A 21142-nucleotide genomic window follows, 5' to 3' on the forward strand; every position below is an offset into this window, starting at 1 on the left:
GGCGTCCTCATCGGACTAGGAGGCGCTACACACCCTCGCCTCGCTCAGAGGGCCGTAGCGCGCCAACCTTGAGCCCAGGAGGCCCGGAGTCGCGCCTCGAACGCAGGTTCGTCCAGCGGAGCAGAAGTGTGTGTGCAGCAGCGGTGGAAACACTGTGTGCTGACAGCTGCCCAGGTGACTATTATTATTTTATTCCGCATCATGTATGTTTCCTTCTCGGCTGCGGACCCCGTGGACACCAGGAGCCCGAGGACCGGGACCGAGGCCGCTCACAGCGTGGTTTTCGTTTTTCCGTGTGGAAGCTGAGCTGTGCGCTTCACTCCAGTCTCTGATGTGCCACACACAAGTTATTGACAAATATTACAGGGAGGTGTTGACATTTCAGACACCCGTGCGCGATTTTCCTCCCCCCCTGTGTTTTTTTTTTTTTTTTTTTTTTTTAAAGGTCACAGCTCTCGCTTCTCAGTGGAATTAAACTTTCAATTCTATTTCTCAAATTTAATTTTCTTTCCCCGCCGTTTTGGGGAAGCGTGGAGGCGCACCTTTGGTAAGCAGACCTTCACACACACAGCAGTGACACCGGGCAGATGGGCAAAGCGACTGGACTTCCCAGTGTTCAGAGAAAGGGGTTCTGCTATTGGACCTTTAAGGGGGGGGGATCTAAAAATCCAGGAGTAGAAAGGAGCAGTTTTCCTTTGCGTACCTTTTCAATACAGGTTTGAGCAACAGAAATCTGTGCAACCCTCTGAAAAGCACACACATAGCTGAGTGAAACCCACCAGGTTCCTGTTACTTCCCCCAACCGGGAACTCGCTCACAGCGTTCCGGCAGAAGGAACAAGGACACTTTAAAATGTATTTTTTTGAAATGATCGAAAAACATTTTCTGGGAACGTAGGGCACCAGCGCTAGTTTTTGACTCTGCTCCGTGTGGAACTGTCCTGAAACTGAGAAAAAAAAACACTCGTTACAGAAACAACAAGTGGCACTGGGGCATAAATAGATGAGCGTTAGTTCACAATAATTGCTTTTGTTCATTTACTCTGCAAAATTACATAATACAGCCGTGACCCTCGAGGCTTCGTGGGGAGAAATCACGCAGAACATCTAGATTTCGTTCTTCTGCTTTCGCTCAGATTTAGATTCTTGCAGAATCAAATCTTATCCCTAAAATCAGCGAAATTTCATGAGCATAAGGAATTGATCGCCTTATAATAACCTCAGAAGTGTTCAGGTGTGTGGTGGAATCACACACACTGCAGTTTAATTCCGGTCCACATAGCCGAGCGAGACTGAGTTCATGTGAAAACACCTAATGGCATTAAATAATTTCTCATCAGCGCTCGACGGAAGAAAAATTGGAGAGGAAACGTTGACAGACGAACTGTGCAAAAAAAAAAAAAAAAAAACGTTTAAGCGTTGACCCTCGCGCCCGCATTTGAAGTCCCTTTAACGCACGTGGGGTGTTTGTTCCCCTCCCCGGGGGGCGTGTGCGTGTTTTTCCTCCCACTCCTCCTCACTCAGCGCTCCGCAGGCGCGATCTCGTCAGCGCGCGACACGGACGCGGACACGCGCTCGCTGCTCCTTCCTCTTTTCTCGCGCTCTCTCTATCCTGCGCGTTCAGCTCGAACCCCGGACACATGGGTTTGCCCCGGTGAGCGAACTAGCGGACGCCGAGCCGAGCGGAGCCGTCAGTGCTCTTTCCTGAGAGAGAGCGCTATTATTGATCAGAGCGGTATCGATAAGCGCGCTACTGATCGTATTGGAAGATGCCGGAGCTCATGTCGGTGGAGGACTTCATCGCGGAGACGCTGGAGGACTACAGCTCGCCCACCACCTCCTCCTTCACCTCCAGGATGTCCAGCTGCAGGAACACCGTCAACGGCCTCGAGGAGGTACGGCTCCCGCACGCGCCGCCGAACTCTTTTGTCTGACAGGTGACGCGCGCTCTTGCGCGGGCAGGTCCCTCGTGCCGCGCGTTTGCCGGTTGTGTGTCGTGGGGTAAAACCGATCCGGTCGCGGGGAGAGGCGAGGTGCGCGAGCCGGTCTTTCTTTGTGCGTGTGCGCGCGCGCCGTAGACACGCACCTCCACGCGCGTCCCGTAGGTCCTTTCTTTCGGACGCTTTAACTATTCACACTTCCTGCATTCATTCATTCATGCATTCATCCCGAGGGGCTTATCTAATCGTCGCGTGCCGCGTCCGTCTCGTGTGCGATCCGCTTCGTGGTCCTAGTGGAGTGGAGTGGACTGGACACGCAGTGCCGGGACTCCCCGGCTCAACCGTCCCTTCGCCCTGAACCCGAACTTCACGTGATAAGGATATTAATGATAATATTAATAGTTGCTGAGTAACCACACAACTGTCCCTCATCATTATTAAAGCGCTGGCATACAGTAACACCCCCGTGTCACGTGCAACAGTGTATCACTGTTAATAGTGTGACAGAAGGGTGTGCCTAAATGTGCAATGAATTAATTATATTTATTACTGTCATTCATTGTGCATTATTATTATTATTATTATTATTATTATTATTATTATTATTATCTGACTCCCTTGTTCCAGATGGCATAGGATGTTAACTTTACACTGATTTATGAGCAGGGTAATTTTTACCTTGTCAGTTCATGGGAAGTACCTTGATCAAGAGTCTAGCATCAGGAGTGGGATTTGAACCCAGGACCTTCAGGTCACTCTGATCATCGCTTCACCTGCTGCCCGGAAGAAGGGAACGAACCCATATCCCCTGCAGTCCAGAAACATCTGTGCTGCGGCGTTGTAGATGGGGATCCCATCGCCACGGGGTCCGGGTGCGAGCCGCTGAAAGGCACGGTTGCCATGACGATGACCTGGGTCAGCTGGGCGCTTCAGTGCTGTCCATCTGAGCTTGACACACTAGTACACAACAAAGGCACATGACTGGGTTTCACCGCCACTGAGCTGTTAGCTGTAACACACACACAGAGCAGAAAAATGTCCTTTCATTTTGATCTCCTATGTGTTGAATAACTGTTTCACACTGTGCTTCACACATGCAGATATAAAATCACATACTCTGAAGTGTGTGTGTGTGTGTGTGTGAGAGAGAGAGAGAGAGAGAGAGAGAGAGAGAGAGAGAGAGAGAGAGAGAGAGAGAGAGAGAGACTTAGGCCAGGTGGTTTGTTGAGAAAGTGTAAACTGGCTGTTATTCGGCGGGATTGTGGCGCTGCTGATAAGAGGACCATGAATGTGTTGGCAGGTCTTTATCTCCAAAGGGTGTTTTTTTGGGGACATTTCCGATGTGTCGCATCATCGTTTCCTCACCAGGAATATCTTAGCACGAAGGTCACGGGTTTATTGTCAAAGGGCCTCGTGAAGGAAAACAGGACACCGTTATTAAAAGTGAACCGTACTGCTCCTAGTCTCACCATGTGATTGAGGTACGATGGGAATAGTTGTTAAAAAAAAAAAAAAAAAAACTGACTTTTATATATTTTGAGCGTTTTTGTATTGGGTGGTGAGACAAAATGCTCTGAGTTGCTTTAAATTGCATTTATTTTACACTTTCCTTCAAACCAGCTTGCAGGGTAAGATTTACTGTATTAGTTCGGCGTACGTACCTTGTTACATGGTGCTAGAGCAGGAGGTGGGATTCGAACCTTTGCTGCCTCTCGTTCATCGTTCCACTAACACTTTAGTCGCAGCAGTAAAAACGTCTGCAGGTTTTACTGCACTTGCTCTTTTTGTTTTTATTTTTATGAAGTGCCGTCAGGTCAATATTGACTCTTGGCAGCAGTTCTTGCCTCCAGAATGTTCTGTCCTTATACAGAGTATGAGTCATAACCGGTTACAGTCACAGGTTATCTGCTCGTGCACTCAGGTAGTGAACCCAAACCACTCGGTCACAAAACCCGGTTGCAGGTGGGAGCAGACCCATGGATGGGTTTGGGGGGGGATTTGCTTTTACCGCGGTTGCACGTGTATGTGTGTATTAGGGGCAGCAGGGGGTGTGGCAGTAGATCTGTCCCACTCCAACGTGAAGGTTCCTGGTTCAAATCCTACCTCCGTAGGGCCCTTGATCAGGGTACTTGCCTCGTTGTAAAAATGACCGTGCTGTATAAATGGGTAAATCAGTGTAAGTACCATAGTGTAGAAAGCTCACAGTAAGTGATTCTGAAGAAAAGTGTCAGATGTCAGATGCAACATGCAAATGTGCAGTTTATTTAGCCTTAAAGAGGCCGTCTTTACTGCAGCGGTTGCGCACTGGTTGTGTAGCGGTTAGGCCTCATTGGGCAACCGCATTGCCAAACCCTGTGTTGTTTGGCACATCGAAGCATTGCACAGCAAATGGTAGCGCGGGGGTTCGGAGCCAAACGCCTGCTCTTCTGGTCCGCGACCTAGTAACATGCCGTGTGACCTGCGTCTCGTTTTTTTTCTCAGCCCCGGTTGCCACAAGGCCATGGTATTTCGGGTGATGCCTTGCACTGAGCAGGAAGCAAAAAAAAAAATCTCTTTATTCTTTCTTTTGAGGAAGAGAAGCGTTAACGGTGTAATGCTTTCACGGTGAATGTGGGAAATGCGTGCAGAACGAGCGCCGCGGCTGTTGGCGTGACCCGGACCACGGGACCGATTCCTCGTCTCGTCGCCTGGGGCGCGATGTGGGCGGGGACCGTGAAGAGGGGGTGCGTGTCTGCTCCCTCCCCGGCGTGGGCGAGAACGGCCACTCGGTTACGTGAGCGCCGAGCAGAACTAATCGGAACGAATGTGAACGACGGGCTCAACGGCGCCGCTTCTTCCATGAAAGCCTTCGTTGGACCGGGTGCCGGACGTGAGCGGAGCGCAGGCTCCTTCCGGAGCGAAGCCTTTGCGACATTTCCTTTGTTCCCCTCTGTTATTTACACAGTATCACGTTAGATTAGATGTGATTGGAGTAGATTACATTAATTACCATATTCAAATGAACATGAAATTTGTTGCCCTGTGAAAAAATAGAGACCTCCAAAAGGCCGACGCGCTATACATCCTGCCCCGAAGCAGCAGATGATGGACTCGGGATGCTCGTCCGCCGGGATGTGGCCCCACGGTACACTGGACGCTCTGCTCTTCTCACCACAGCATTTATTGAAATATGAATATTAATGTGAATCGTTCACTTTTCCTGCGGACCTTTTGTTTCGCCGCCTTCTTGGCTCTGCAATTAGGGCAGGAGTCTCCTGCTTGGTGACCCAGATATGAATGAATGTGGCAAGATGGGGGGTCTGGTGAAGGAGCGGGGTGGGGCAAGATGGGGGAGGGGCGAGGCTGGGGGGCAGAGCTCTCTGACTGTCCTTAGGGTGACGAGCTGCAGCGGGTAGTGGACAGAATTTGGCAAGAAGGCGGCCCTCTGAGTTCGGTGGGGGGGTGGACCCTCACGGGGGGTGGAATGGAACCTTTTTGTTGATTCATCTTGAAATTAATCATGGGATTGTTCAGAGGGAGAGTGAGATGCACAAGCACTCCACTCACACATTGTACTTCTGCTTATTAGCCATATAGCAATAATAATTAAGACGGGGGGGGGGCAGCAGGTGGCCTAGCGGTTGGGGACATCTCCGTGGAGTGGGTAGATTCTGGGTTCAAATCCCTGTCCTAATGTGGTGCCCTTGATGAGTGGAGTACCCTGAGTTGATACGGTAAGAATACTTTGCTGTAGAAGTGGGTAAATCAAGTCACGTAACGTAAGGTGCCTCATAAAGGTGTCTGATAAATTTCAGTAATAACACATTTATCCTGGGGGGCGCAGTGGTGCGGCAGGTTTGGCTGGGACCCGCTCTCTGGTGGGTCTGGGGTTCGAGTCCCGCTTGGAGTGCCTTGCAATAGACTGGCATTCCGTCCTGGGTGTGTCCCCCTCCCCCTCCAGCCTTGCGCCCTGTGTTGCCGGGTTAGTTTTCGGTTCGCCGCGACCCCGCTTGGGATGAGTGGTTTCAGACAATGTGTGGGTGTGGGTGTGTGTACATTTATCTGACACTGCTCTCCAGAGTGATATACTGTTGAGCTTCTTAGCCATTTATACAGCAGGGTAATTTGAGTATATCATTTCACGGTAAATACCTTGATCAAGGGCAGCAGGTGGGATTTGAACCTCAGTCCTTCTGGATGCAAGACAGCAGCTCTCAGCACTCCGCCCCCTGCTGGCCCCACATAGCGTATACAAGTGAGGGATCTGTACACCGTGCCCAGACCGCAGTGGTGGAGCATTGGTAGCGTGACCTCGCCCTGCGCTACTGTCTTGCAGGTGCAATGTGGTGGTCTCTCCCCCGTGTGATTAAAGGCCTGTCTAGCGCGGCAGCGGGAGGCCGGTGTGTGTGTGCGTGCGTGCGTGTGCGTGCGTGCGTGCGTGCGGATGATGGATGGACAGCGAGCTTTCATTACGAACGCACCGCTCTGCCTCATCCTGCTCCTCCCACTCCAGCTGTAACTGGCGTTTGGGCCCCGGGCGGCGATCGCAGCTGTGTTCGCGTCGCAAATCGCCGTTGCCTCTTGGGTAACAGTCTTGCACAACCGAGCCTGAAAACAACGCTAAATGTCACAAGCGGCCACAGGGTGTGCGTTACAGTTTCCTCCAGCGGCACGGTGAGGTGTCACTAGTACGCTGTCGGAATATGATACTGCTTACATTTACTCTATTTGTGTGTCGGACGCCCTCCGCCAAAGGTGATCGGCAACAGACGAAGAGCTTTAGACACGGACGTTGGATTACGGACACGCGGCTCGTGACGGTACCGACTGACAGTACCGTGGTGCGGGTTCACACCCCTCCAGTAGCTGCCTGTAGAGTTATGAGGCCGATGTTACTGTGCGAGTGGTGGGGAGCTGATGGAACTCTAGTGTTTACCTGCTTCATTCATTCATGTTTTACTCCAGTCTGCTGCAGCCTCGTGGTGTTTCCACCAGGATCGATCAATCTGATCGGTCTGTCTAGTTTGAGAAGCGTAATTGAATGCTGGCTGGTCCTCGCTGGGACGGACACGCCGATGTCGCTGCACGGCTCGCTGCTCCAGGAGATGCACGTACTCCGTTTTGGCCCCAAGATAGATGCCGTTTGCTTGTTTCCCTGCCGCTGTAAGACAAGTCGCTTTCCACCACCGTCTGTTGTCCTCCTCTTTTTTTTTTTTTTTTTATCGATTATTTCTGTACCCGAAGGCCCAGCAGGACTTCGCGTGTTCAGCAGATTAGCGTTTATCTCCAACCTACAGTCTTGTAAAAACAAGGTATGATTATCCAGTTCCAATTTGCTCCGCGCTCCTAGGGTCTCTCCCCAGGCACGTATGGGAAAACGTGCGCTATTCGTTGGAAGCGTCTCATTTTCCCATGAAAGAGGGGGAAAAAAAGCGGACGCCGAGCGAGCGCTTGTTTGTGTTTTTGATGAGCGTCCCTGGGTGTTGCGGTGAACTGAGACGCGTCGGCTCCTCCGTTTAACACCACGGTTCAGGTCTGTTTGTAACTCGTTGTGTTCATAACTCCAAAGCCACTTTTACCATTAAAATGTAACCAGTAAAAGCCTCGTTAAAGAGACGCCCCTCAATTTTTGCACTGGTTGGTTTCTTTACAAATCTGAGACAGATGTGAAAACGTAATATTTTGTATGTGTTTTATTTCAGTATTTTTATTCGGTAGGAGCTGCATTAAAATTAAAGCAGATTTAAGAGCTAAAATAAAAACTCTGCCTCCAAAAACTCCTATTTAACGGAAATCGTTGACCGACCCGTCCCATAAACATGTTCGGCGTTGCTCACCTTGTGGCCTATCGCTGGCGCTGAGGAAGCTCGGTAAACGCTGTGGAAATGAGTTGGACGGAAAATGGATAAGTGGGAGGGGAATGCAGTTAAAAGTCAATGAAGGAACCAGGAAACACTTGTGTTTTTGATGCGACTGCTTGTCATGCGAAGGGCCGGTCTGTGCGTTTACCATCCCTGTGTGTCGTGGCTCTACGCAGTTTGGCTCTTATAAGCCATCAGTGATGGGACCTGGTGCTTTATTGGTCACCGTTGGTGTGTCTGCTGCCATCTGTATAGGAGGACCACCGTGTGTGTGGGGGGGAGGGACATAACCAAACCTGTTGGACTGGACTGAGCAAACTCTGCTCATCACACTGAGCTCAGCTCTGCACTCAGTCCTCCAGGTGCCCCCCCCCCGAGGGGTGCAGGGCGTGTGGAAGCAGTAGGGAGAAGGACCTGCTCCGGTGGCCTCGAGGTCAAAAGGAGGAAAGAACCGTCACCGTCTCAGGTATTTTACCTTAATCGTTTCAGTAATTACCTTTGTGCATTTTAATTAGCAGCTGAACACCATCGGAGGGAGCAGATGTGCCAACATAATGTCCAATTAATAACTTCAACAAAGCTATTAAGAGCAGAACAGAAACATCGTCATAGTCGGTCAGCACAGTTTTCTCTCTCTCTCTCTCATACGCACACACACCAGTGATACAAACTGGTTGACTGGCACTGGAGGAGCGCGCACACATTTTCAGAACCGCTTGTCCCATACGGGGTCACGGGGAACCGGAGCCTACCCGGTAACACAGGGCGTAAGGCCGGAGAGGGAGGGGACACACCCAGGACGGGACGCCAGTCCGTCGCAAGGCACCCCAAGCGGGACTCGAACCCCAGACCCACCGGAGAGCAGGACTGTGGTTCAACCCACTGCGCCACCGCACCCACTGGAGGAGCATTGGGGGTCAAATGAAACTTTTTAAAGAGGTGATGGTGTTTGGTGCCAAGAGGATGTTGACTCTTGCCATCCATGTATAGAGCTGTTCCGGAAAGTTCCATCCTCCTCTGGTGTCCTTAGCGTTGGAAGGGGTGTGTCCACTCTCCCTCTTGATGAATCCATCTGTCCTCATCCCCCCCCCCTTCTTCTTTTTCCTCCCACTTCTCCAACCATCGGTGTCTTTACGAGAATCCGAGCTTCTCGTGACATGTCCGGCATTTCACAACCTCTCTCATGACCGGTGCTGATTTGGGTTGAGGTTATAGCTCAGGTAAAACCATAAGATATGTGCAGTTTCAGTTCACTGGCGGCACTTGCGCATCTGGCTTCAGTCCAAGTTCATCTTCGCGGCTGATGTAGAGCTATGCGGTCTAGAAAAGCCCCAACTGGCTGCGCGTGATCTCCACAGACCCTGCAAATATCCCTGGTGCACAGAGTTTTACTGCATTTTTACCCGCTCCCATTTGTCACTCTAATGTAATGCATCCTCTGTCCCGCGGCTCCTTTGGACCGACGAATCGATAGCCTTTGGTTTAGTCGGGTGTTTTGGTTAATCGTACGGTCAGTCTGCGGTGTTGAGCTGCCGGTGTCGCCGTGGTTGTGCGATGCGGTCGAACCTGAGCGCCCCGGCACCTCCAGCACACCCCCCTCCCGCCGAGTGGCCCACGCGGCCCCGGGGCTTCCTCCGAGGTCTGGTGTCCGGCCGGCCCCGCGGCTCCAGGACCGGATTGCGGACCACCTCCCGTTCCCTCATCTACCGATTCCCCTCCATGTTTGTCTCTGTCTCCCGACAGCACGGTTTATTTTATTAAATCCGCATCACTCTCATTTTTCATATTTTGTCATTCCTTCTGCTCTCTGAACTGAGCCTTTGGTGCAGTTGTGGAAAAGCACAGGGAAGCAGGAATGGAGCGACAGAACAGCAGCCGGCGAAAGCAACGCAAGCGGTTAAGGCCACCGAGACCCCGCATAGGCTCCGGTTAGGGAAAGGCAACAGGAACGAGTGAGGAATGTTCCAGAAGGCAGCCCTTAGCGCACACGGTTCTTTTTTAACTAGTACGGTTACATTTCTGTAAAACTCAATAAATGTGTTTGCACAATAAATTTATTTCCTGTGCACCTAGCTCATAAATGAACCCCCCACAATTCCTTATGTCCAAATTAGACCTTTTTTAAAAAAAAATTTATAGCCTCAAGGCCCCAGATTTCCGTGTATAAGCATTTCTCCCACAGCCGGCCACGTATGGAAAGCGCACCGCGGTAATTTCTCGCTTGATTTAGTATGTATTTACTCTGTATTGATCCGACCGATTCAACAGTTTCCGTTTTTAGCTTTTTTGGTCATGTTGTTTCCCCCCCCTGTTTTCTAGCAGTATTTTTGTGTCTCAGTCCCTCTAGTTACTGTCTTGGGTTTTGGAAAGGGCTGCTTCTAGTTCTGGGTGTTCCTGATTTTTCTTGAGCACAGACCAGCAGGAAACTCTCAGCTCCCCCAGGGATCGTCGCTGTAGCCGAGAGCTTGTCTGTCCATCTGTCCGTCTGTCCATCCATCCTTTACCAGTAGCCACCGGTCTACTGCAGGGCCACGGTGGTCCGGAGTCTATCCCGGAAGCACGGGGCATGAGGCAGGGAACCCCCCGGATGGGACACCGGTCTATCACAGGGCTTCCGGCACACTTCTGCTGAGTTTTTCCACTTATTTCTCTCAAAGAATCTGGTCATCTTGTCCTCTCTCTGAAAGGCTGTTGGATTTGATGTTGGGTATTCAAAGGGGAATGTTCTAGATGGCCTGTGGTCACGTCCTCTTTCGTCTGGAGACACTGGAGTGTAGCTCATGGCAAAAAAAATGCATGTGTATATATGTGTGTAAAAATTTCTGCAGTTTTTTTTTTTTGCTGACTAGAAAGGCACTGACTGCGCCTGCTGGTGAAAATTTTTACCTCTTTAAGCAGTTGAATGTTTCTCTTCCCCAAAATGAACTTCATTTTTCTTGAAGTTTGACAGGGTTTGGCTTCACCTGGGACTCAAAGTAGCATCGTTGTGCTCTGGTTTACCCAGTTCCTTCAACCGCTACAACGCCTCCGCACTCCTGCAACTCTTGTCCATGTGAAACTTTCAAGACTTTAAGTCAACAGATCCGAAACCCTCCAGAATTTCCCGTTCTTCCAGTTTCAGTTGAAGCCATTTCTGTGGGGATTCGATTGCACAACATTACTGCGTTTTACCACGGCGCCTCTCAGAAGGACGACAGACTAACAAAGATATTTACGTGTACTTTGTTGCAAACTCAGTCAGTGGCGTAGTGCTTAGCGCTGCCATCTTGCACTCAAAGGTGCCGGGTTCGAATCCCACCCCTTGAAGAGTATTTATCTTGAATTAATACAGTAAAAATTATCCACAGGTAACTCAATGTAAGGAACTCATTCTAAATTGCTTTGGAGAAGAGTATATTAAATTAATAAATGTAAATACAGGTAAGTAGTAAATATTTGCAGCCCAGTGAATGAAAACGATATTAAACATACGGTTCCTGATTTAATCACCATTTAATTACCAAACATCCCAGTCTGGGGATTCTTTATGCCCTTCAGGTTGATAAAGGTACTTGTCGGCCACATGGACATTCTTTGTTGCATCAATATTTTAATTTTCTATAAGTATTTTCTCTTCGATATTGAATACGTTAAGACTGTACGCATTGAATATAAATGTAAAAAATAGCTGAATTAATTTGCAGTACATATGTTTAGATAGGGGAGAGATACGTAGATCGGAGAGATCGGAGCTTTTAATTATCTTGTTTCCGCTAGGATTGTTGTTTACATTTATTACATTACATTTATTCATTTAGCAGACGCTTTTCTTCAAAGCGGCGTACATCTCGTAGAAAATAGGTTGTGCATTACATTAGGAGAGAGACATAGCTGCGGATGTGTGATTAAGTACAGTTAGTTTCCTTCACCGCATGAACTGATGTTCATCACACAAGTAGCTGCATAAAACTTTGCCAGAAATTGTTTTACATATTTTTAAAATTATATAAAATGCCTTGCTACCTAATTATATATACAGTATAACATATATAAAAAGGTGTGTGTGTGTGTGTGTGTATATATACTGTATGTATATAAAAATGCTTTTCTAGCTTTTGTCAATAATTTTAGATACATAGTGCTGGCTCAGATACCTGTTGCTCTTTGCTTCTGAATATCAGATCGGCGAGAAAAAATCCGTTTTATATTCTTTATGTGCCAAATTGCTATTGCCAACAAGTGTGTTGTTGTCGCTGTGATTTAGTGGGTTTTATATTGCATAATTCACGTCGGATTGCAACGAACACCTTTTTTCTGTGCCGATGTCTTTGATCGCAGGCACGCAAAGCGGTGTGTAGCTACAGTTCCCCTGGGTGTGTGAGCACAGTGCGGTTCAGACACGCCGGTTGCCTTTACTGTCGCGTTCCTCTATTCCCCCCACCCCCACCTTCCCCTGAGCAGAGCGCCATGGAAACGCACACGGGCTAATGTGAGTTTCGACCTTCAAAATGCACCGCTGCCCTAAATGATGCTGAAGAGCGTCATTAAGAAAAAATGCAAACGACTTGGGCTACAATTCGGCAGGGCTGCTTATCTGGCCTATCTCGGAAGCCTGGTCACTTGAACCCACCCGCTGACGGGCAGGAAGCTCTGGGTTGCTGTGTGCATGCGGTGTATTTGCTCCTTTGGCCGTGGTAAGCAAACTGTTACACTGCGGCAATGGTTTTAGACCGTATACTGTGTTATACCACAGTACGTTATAGCGTAACATTCATTGTTAATACTTTTACCCAGTGCAGGGTTGCGGTAGTCCAGAGCCTGTCCTGGAAACACAGGGCATAATGCAGGGTATGCCCGGAACAGGGTGCCAGGCCATCACCGGGCAACCGCACACACTGATGCACTCATGCACTAGGGGTAATTTACCGGTCATAATATCTTTGGAATAGTGGGAGGAAACCAGAACACCAGGATGAAACCCATTCGAATTCCACACAGATTGCACCAGATCTGAACTCGCGTTTAAACCCACATCCCAGGAGTGGTGAGGCACCGGAGCTACCCACTGAGCCACCATGCCACCCACAGCATGTTGAGACCCCCCCCTCCCCCAACATCCCTGTCCACAGTTATTTCATATGCTGGAATATTCATCATTCCCTTCATTGTTTTCATCATTATCTTGACATTTTTAAAGCTAGAACAGCCTGGATTGCTTTACTTAATAAGCATTAATAAGCAGAAATGAAATGTCCTGTGTAATAAAGTTGTAAACATCACAGTTAACATATAATAAATCCGCAGGTCTTAGAGATGGTTTTGGCAAGAGTGACCTTATTACAAAAATCAGGGCAATGAAGCAATAAATCTTAAATAAATAAATCTTAGCCAGATTGAATTAGAGTATTTGCTGAACTGGTTTAATTTTATAAGCACTGCATTTGAAGAAAAAAGTGAATATTTTTCTTTACCCCCACGGGGCAGATGAGTCCCAGCAGAAACACACAAACACTGAGCGACATAATAACTGACTATTCAATATTGCTCTGATGCATATTAACGTTCAGCCTTAATGACAGGATTCAAGCCCTGCGGGAATTTAACTGGACTGCGTCTTGGCACCCTGTGTTGGCTGTGCACTCTGACCTGCTTCATATGCGGTGCCACTGGACCGGGAAATCACACGCATTTTTATAGCCTCTCGCCTCAAAGGTCCCTTCGAGCTTTTTGGTCAAACAGCACAAGTTGTATTTTCTTTCGTTAAAGACACATAATTACACTTTAGGCCACCGAGATGACTCGCGGAACATGTTGTTACAGGTCTCCTTTTAGGGTCCTCTGCTTGCGGAGACACGGCGGAAGGGACTGTGGGTGGGGAAGCTTCCTTGGGCGGAGCTGGATGGCGCTCTGGGGTGCTATGATACGGTACAATAGCATTAGGAATGTGTTTCTGGTACCATTTCTGTCATTCAGCTGCTTAACTAGTGTAAATCATGGTTAAATGACAGTGCCCCCTGTGGCATGGCTCCACCCCTTCCTTTTATCACAGTAACATAGCTCCACCCCTTTTGCTACATCACATAGATGTGGCCCTGTCCCTCCCTCCCATCAGTTTCATGGCTCTGCCTCTTCCCTCCCTCCCATCATAGTGACGTGGCTCAGAAAGCTTTGCCCTTTTACTCCACCGTGTGACAATGTTTAGAGAATCACCTGGGAAGTTTACACCCTTCAGACTGTTTCCGCATTATGTATTTTTAGTTTATTTTTTCAAAAACATCCTAAATAGCTCGATTCCATGCCTTTACCGGTTATTTCACCCTGGTAGTTAAACAAAATGCTATAAATTAAGCCATTTACTGAAAGGTTCGAGACCACAGCTGCTTACTCTGTTCGCTCTACATTGCTAGCTGCTGCTCTACACTGCCCCTAGTGTCTAGAGGAGGGTATAGCACGCCAGTGTTTGAGCCATTCACGTGGTGCTGAATGGTGAGCTGCACACAAACAGGCTCCGTGCCCACGGGCTGCAGACACAATGAGATGGTTCAATGGCAGCTTTCAGATGTCGCACTGTACAGCTGCCACGGTGAACAAAGGGGTGAGGGACGCGTGGCGTGCTGAGTGCACCATCTCCCCCCCCCACAGTTGCACTGTCAGTGGAATTCCGCTCTCGCAAACAGGTGCGACCCAACTGGAGCCCCTGGTTTGATGCGGTGACAGCCGGATTTGTGTCGGGATCTAGCGTGAAGCGAGCTTTTCCGAAGGCCACTTCTTTGCCGGCTCGCTTTCTGTCAGCAGGGGACCAGCGGGTGTGACGTGTGTATCGCTCACCCTGAAACGAGGCAAAGAGTCATTTCCAAATGACTAGCCAGACCTCAGTCTGTCACAACTCCGCCATTATCCCCCTCAGCGTGCTGACTCCGCAACTTAGGAACGCAACTGGGGCTGGGCGTCTGTTCATAACTCAATTTGTTCATGACGCCACAATTACTTTTACCGCTAAGTTGGGATCAGTAAATATTTTGTAGTACTGACTTCCCCTGATTTATTAGTTATTTTAAGTTGGGTTGTGTAAAAATCTTGGATTTAGCTATAGTAGATAACACTTGGACCGCCGTTCAGTGCCGGTTGCCGATCCATCTGTAAGTTTACGTTCACAAGTGGGTGCAACGATCCTCATCTTCTTGTCAATCTCTGACAGTCGGGAACACCGGACAGGATCCGTAAATACTGTGGAAGTGATGTGACGCAAGGTGGTGCAGGGCTCCTGTTCCATTCAGGTGCTCTTTACTGCCATCTGTCTCCTTGGAGGGTAAACACAGGTCACGCTCGGTCCCCAACAAACAGAAATTTTAGAGATTAGACTAGAAAATACAGTTAATGGAAAAAAACAAATATTCCATCTCCAAAAACCTATAACCTGGGTGTCCGTAACATGACAAACCAGCTAGCGAGCGGTCCTCGTCGCCGTTTCCCTCGGTACGCTCCTGATTACTGCCTTAAGTGTGGCGCCTTATTTTTCACCAGCCTTTGCATTTTCTTTCCCCACTGAATCAAGAAATAATTTGTGCGAGAAATTGCAGCTCTCTGGTTTGCTGGGTGTCTTGGTGACTGTTTGTCTGGCTGGCACCACTGCTGAACAGTTCCTTCAGAAGGTGATTTAAAAGCGCGTCTTTACGCTCGGAAACCTGCCCGAAGAACACGATTCCTATGAAAATGTGACGCCTCTTGAACGTTTCTGGTCTAAATGGACTGTGTGTCTTGTGGGAAGGAGGGGACCCCCGCCGGTGCCCCGGTGCAGCCAAATCCTCTTTACCACATGTCCAGGATGCATTTCTCACGACTGAGATTTCATAGCAGTAATAACTAAATTCTAGTGCAATCTGGCTAATGTGAATTTGCTCATGAGATGATTGTGTGGTGAGTCAGCGTGTCTGTGTCGCGGTCATAACGCCTTCAATGTGGACTGTGGGCCTTTGAGGGTAGGAAAGGGTGTATTGCCGGGGAAGGCGGTACTGGTTTCATCTGCCCACGCCGGCACCCCCTCCCCCCACCCCACGCTGTCGGGAAGGAGTGGCGGCAGTCTATACAGTCATGCACATTTCTCCGCGGTTCATATTTATGCTTCTTTCAGCGATGTCCGCAGAGATCGTCAATTATATGTTGTGTGACTTTGTTTGAAACACGCAGCTGCTGCGCTTCCCTGCTGTTCGCTATGCAGCGATACTAGACAGGGGTGGCAATTAAATCGTTATACAATCGTTTATTATTATAAATAAACCTGGAGACAAGCGATTACGACCGCAACGATGCATGATGGGTGGCGGCATCGCTCAGGCTCGTCTCTCATCTGTTTCCAGCCTGCGTGTCGTATGACTGCCGGGCTGAAACCGAGTGCCTCATTCGAGCGCCTTGTGGGTGTTTCCTGGCTTTTGAAAGCTCTTAAGAGCGCCATCCAGCCCCAAAACCCCTCTTCCCCATATGGCAGCAACAATGCAACCACAATGCGGAGGGCGGTTCCTTTAGTTTCTATATTTACAAAACAGGACGTTATAGCTACTAATCGACTTGACTGCTTGACTCGGCCGATTGTTGAATACATGTCGACTCTGTTGACCTCGTAGGTAGAGCGTCTCCAGAAAGCTCTTTCCTCCATCGTATCCTTAGCGTTGATGGGCCGTGTCTGCTGTCATGACGACTGAGTCCATCTGCTTGGTGCTGCTCATCAACTTTTTTCCATGACGTGTCCAAAGAACGAGGACCTTGGCAAACATTTTCGTTGGGAAAATAATGCCGTTATAAAGCAGAATATTTGCCATCGAATGGACTTCCTTCATTTAAGTAGACAATCAGATCTCTGGTATCTCTTCCTTATCTCATCTTGTGACCAAGGTCTTTTTTTTGGTTCTACATTTCAGTCTCAAGCACCGATCCTGTTTACTTGACAGTGACAATGCAGTGATTGAGACGGTGGGATTTAACTCTGGCATTTCAATCGCTGACATTTCTCCCCATTGAGGTGGAGATTCGTGAAGCTTCTCAATTCCGCTGTGACACTCAAGTACCCATAGAAGTGTCTCCTGTACCCCATTGGCTCGGACAGCGCAGTTATTTTGTTCTCGATCTTGAATTGCTACGTTAAGACAACAGAGAGAAAGGAAAAAAAAAAGATTTTAATGAAATGTGCAGCATCAGCAGGGAAAAAACCCAGGGAGGCAAAAATAGAACATGGTTAGGAGATCGCAGTTCAAGCTGAATGAGCAGAGTGGACCATGAAAAAGGTGGTCTACGGTCAACGTGGTCAAACACACAAGACGTAGCCAGCGGCCGAGGTTGCCGTTGCTATCTGGTTGTACCGATGAGAGGTGTTCGTGAACGTGATCCTGTTTCCGAATTTCTGTTCACATTTACAGCTCAGAAAGTCAGTAGTTGAAATCGGTAATGGGGTCAGTAGTAGTCAGTGGTGGAAATCAGTAGTGGTAATGGAAGTCAGCAGAGGGTTTCTAATGGTAGTCAGTACTGGTGATGATGATTCAGTCATTGTGCTTATTTGTGGTGCCCGGCAGAATTCCCGTGGCACCCGACGCCAAACTCCCATGAGACCCCACAGTGATGTGGCCAAACGGCGAGAGGACAGCAGGACTCCTGATAAACAGAGGAAATGCAGAGACATGGAGAAGCGCTTCGGTTTCCCTCGCAGAGCTTCGATTTCCTCCTCGCACACGTTTCCCGCCTAGTTTACGTGACGCGGACAATCGCTCAGGGAAATGCGGCCTACTGGGAATTCTCTTAAAAAATAGTTCTTCCGGCTTTTGGAGATGAATGTCCCCGGGCCGTTGCACCCTTTCACGTGCTGCGCGTCCGCAGCCAGCGCCTGAAGTCTCGACTTGTAGAGGACGGCCAAAAAGCCCATTTTGTCCACGTCTGTTTTCCGCCACCTGAGATGTTGCTAAATGTTTGCTCCATCTCCTGAAATCGAACGGGCTCTTCTCTGGTGAAATAGGAAGTGGTTTCCATGGAAACGAGGATCGCAAAGGAAGTTGCATTATCACAGTTGAGCAAAAGGGAACAAAAAGGCAATTTGGGCCAGCACATGTGTCGCTTTGAGATGCGGCGCTATCTTCTCAGTGCTTTTTTTTTTTTTTTTTTTCTTTTTTTTTCCCCGCTCTTTTAAACCAGATACGCCCTGAGTGTAGAGGTCAACAGAAAGAGCCGTTTGTATCTGTCTCACTTCTACACGTATTGGCTGAAGTTGAGACCACGCTAGCAAACAGGATAGTTTGCCCGAGAAGAATTGTTTACCCTGATTCCGAGAGAATTTATTGACTGGCTTTCATCTTTGAAAAAATTTCACAGCAGCTCATTTACAGATGATGTCCTTTGGGATCGCTGCATTTGTACTTCTAGGAATGTTAATGAATATGTTGGAAACAAGCGTCTTTTTTTTTTTTTTTTTTTTTTTTTTTTTTGGACCCTGTCCTGGACTCACTTGAGGACAAATTTAGTCTTCGTTGCAGCTCCTCCACCCACTCCGTGTTTTAGAACATGGTCGAGTCCCACACATTTTCCAGCTCTGCTTTCGCCACTGGGAGCTCAGGAGCTCTATTGGGTCCAGTTGAGACGCGCTGAATCATCTGGGTCACTTTGGGTGCAACACAAATGGTCATTCCACAGTCCCAAAGGCCTTCTGTAGTCCCCTTGGTCCTCTAGTCTCCCCTTGATCCTCCATGATTGCAACTGAAAAGTACAACACTCCCTGTATCTCTTCTTGATGCAGATTTGAGGATTCTGACAGTTACATTTGTCAGTGATGCTACGACAGAACATATTTGCATAAGCAAAATTAAATCTAATTCTAACATAGAGAAGCTTAAAAAGACCTTTTAAATGTTGGTTAGTTCTGATCTTTCTGAAAAATCTGATGTTTTTTCAGGCATCTGATCTGCTCATGGTGCAGCTGGTAATGTAGTGGTTAGAGCTCCTGCCTTTAGAGTCAAAGCTCCCAGGTTTGAGTCTCACCTCCAGCTGTAATACCTTTGAGCAAGCTAATTACCCTAAAATTCCTCTAATAAAAAATTACTTTGCTTTGGAGAAGTGTCAGCTAAACGAATAAATGAATGTCATGTATTAAGACATTGTGTGATGTATAGAATAATTTTGAAATTACAAGACTGATTGCACCCAACCTCGGTCCTAACAGTCCGGTGGCCTTTGTGTGCAATTTGGGGTGACACGGGTGGTCAGTAGATGGCATTTTGCCATCCATCCCTTTTATATTTTATTTTAAATACAACGTGTGGAATGATCCTCCTGTCTTGCTCATGATTTGTTATTCCTCAGATATTCTGAGATAATTGCTTACTGCCTAGTGGCAATTTAGTTGTAATAAAAAGCTAACTGGTGCGTTTAATTTGGAGGTAGGCTGTGGTTTTGCATATCTAGCCAGTATATATATATATATATATATATATATATATACGTATTTGCATATCCAGCCCCAAACATAATTTATTTATGACTCTGATTATATTTTTATGGTTTGTCATTTTGCCAAAGGGTTCCTTGGGCAGGAAGTTGATTTATAGCACTGAAGCCACAGATTGTTAGCAGTAATTGCATCAGCGCTGTTGTTAAACTGCGAGATGGCTTTTGCGGAAGTAGAACTGACGGAATAAAGGTCTTCTTTCAGGACCCGCTGAAACTTGTCCTTTCAGCGCATCATCTCCGAGATAATGGCGTGCCCTTTTTACCTTCCTACAGTCTCCTTTGTACAGGCGCTAGCGGGACGTTCAACTTTCTCTAGCAAATCAAATTTTGGGTTGCGAAGCACGTTAACTTGGCGGTTATTGCAGAAACGCAGCGATTAGAACTTGTGCAAAAATGCAACTGAAAAGAAGAAGAACAAGAAGATGTTGCCAAATCTTAGCTGAATATTTGTTGCCTTATATGCTGCTGCGGATAAGGATGTATGTGTGTATTACTTCTGCACACGTTTCTCAGTTGAAATTCCACTTCTGGCCTGGATTCGAGGTGTTTGCGCATGATGAGACCGATATGTGTCTTTGTGAGCGTTCCGCGTTGGGACTGAAACGCGGAAGGCGCCGCTGCGGCAGGCCGTTAGCTGCATTGCGCTAGCGCCCGTTATTTCGCAAACCATCGCAAAAAAGAGAGGGTGCCAGACAAGTGTTGGTTTCCAAACAGGTCCAAGTTGGACAAAGGAAGAGAGGGAGAACAGGGTGGCTCCATGTCCTCGATCCACACTTAGGCAGAGTCGCATTGTTGTGGGAGAGCACATAATGTTGCTCAGGAGTTATGCAACTGGTCGCGCCCACGCGCGACTCCAAGCCCTGGTCTTGCCAGAGCTGTGTGGTGGCGGCAGCAGCGGCGGCGTTGGACTTCTGACAGCCTCCGCTTCTGTCTCATGTAGAGCAACACACACAGCGATGCACATTTACAAAGCCAAAGGCATTCAGATGATGCACCGTTTCCTAGGGTACAACAGCAGGATGCCTCCCGATACATGAGGTTGCAGCATGTTGACTGTTCATTCCTCTTTTGCCCCATCATTACCACATCTTTAATACCTTTTCCACATCTTAAAAATCTATGTTGTGTTTGGCGTGAAGAGCAAGGACTCCTACAGTAAGACCGAAAGGGCCGATTCCAAGTGTGCCTAGTTGAGGCTCTGCCCAGTTAGTCCCAATGGTCTCTGCTCTTTAATCCTGCCAGGGACCCCCCTGAGTCCACATGCGGCAGCCTGCAGACCAGGTGGACTCGGAGGAGACTCTGCTCTTGAATTGTTGAACAGCATGTAAATGGCCAAAGGAGAATTTCCACTTTTTAGTGAAAACGAAGGAATTTGCTTATTTCCAAAGCCCTGTGCAAGGTCGAGTCATTTTTATTCCAACACATCCTTCCAGTAAAGCATGCAGTTTGATACAGTTGTGATTTTTACCAGTTCTCTAAAGCGCGTGACCTAAATGATCACTTGTGTGTACACCACCAGGCTGCATGCCGTGTGTCTGCTGTTCACAGAAAGGAGCGGGATTTGGCAGATTTGTCAATGTTTGCCCTCGAGTTCCTCTCCAGGCGCTAGGAACACATGCGTTCGAGGGTTGATGTCCTCATTGCTAATGTCCTTCCTCCATCTGGCCTGCGGATGACCACGGTATCCATAGGAGACCCTTCTTGGGGGACCACACCGCCCCACCGGTCTGTGTTGTCGAAGGGGTCCGGGGGTGTGCTGCCCTCCAAGACAAGGAGGAACTTGAGCACATCCAAAAAGAAGACGGCCTTTCCTACGCTGAGCAGTTTCCTCAGTTCCTCTTTCTTATTAGTGTCCGAAACAGCTCTGCACACTCTTGGCATTGATCCAATTTTGGTTCTC

The 21142-nt window shown here is 48.3% G+C and overlaps 1 protein-coding gene across 3 annotated transcripts in view; it reads left to right on the plus strand.

Moving 5' to 3' along the window:
- Positions 1 to 1466: 1466 nt before the first annotated feature.
- The window catches only part of unm_sa1614 (un-named sa1614), a 46428-nt gene continuing 26752 nt past the window's right edge, over positions 1467 to 21142 (plus strand). For 2 of the 3 annotated variants that reach the window (XM_029248900.1, XM_029248901.1), the window contains exon 1: positions 1467 to 1894. In XM_029248900.1, the coding sequence (XP_029104733.1) occupies positions 1769 to 1894 (126 nt within the window). In that variant the 5' untranslated portion in view covers positions 1467 to 1768. Of the gene's footprint in view, positions 1895 to 6821; positions 7082 to 21142 lie in introns of those variants that run through there. The other variant, XM_029248902.1, reaches the window with a different exon arrangement.

This window comes from Scleropages formosus, chromosome 24, assembly GCF_900964775.1.
Source record: "Scleropages formosus chromosome 24, fSclFor1.1, whole genome shotgun sequence".
Lineage (NCBI taxonomy): Eukaryota > Metazoa > Chordata > Actinopteri > Osteoglossiformes > Osteoglossidae > Scleropages > Scleropages formosus.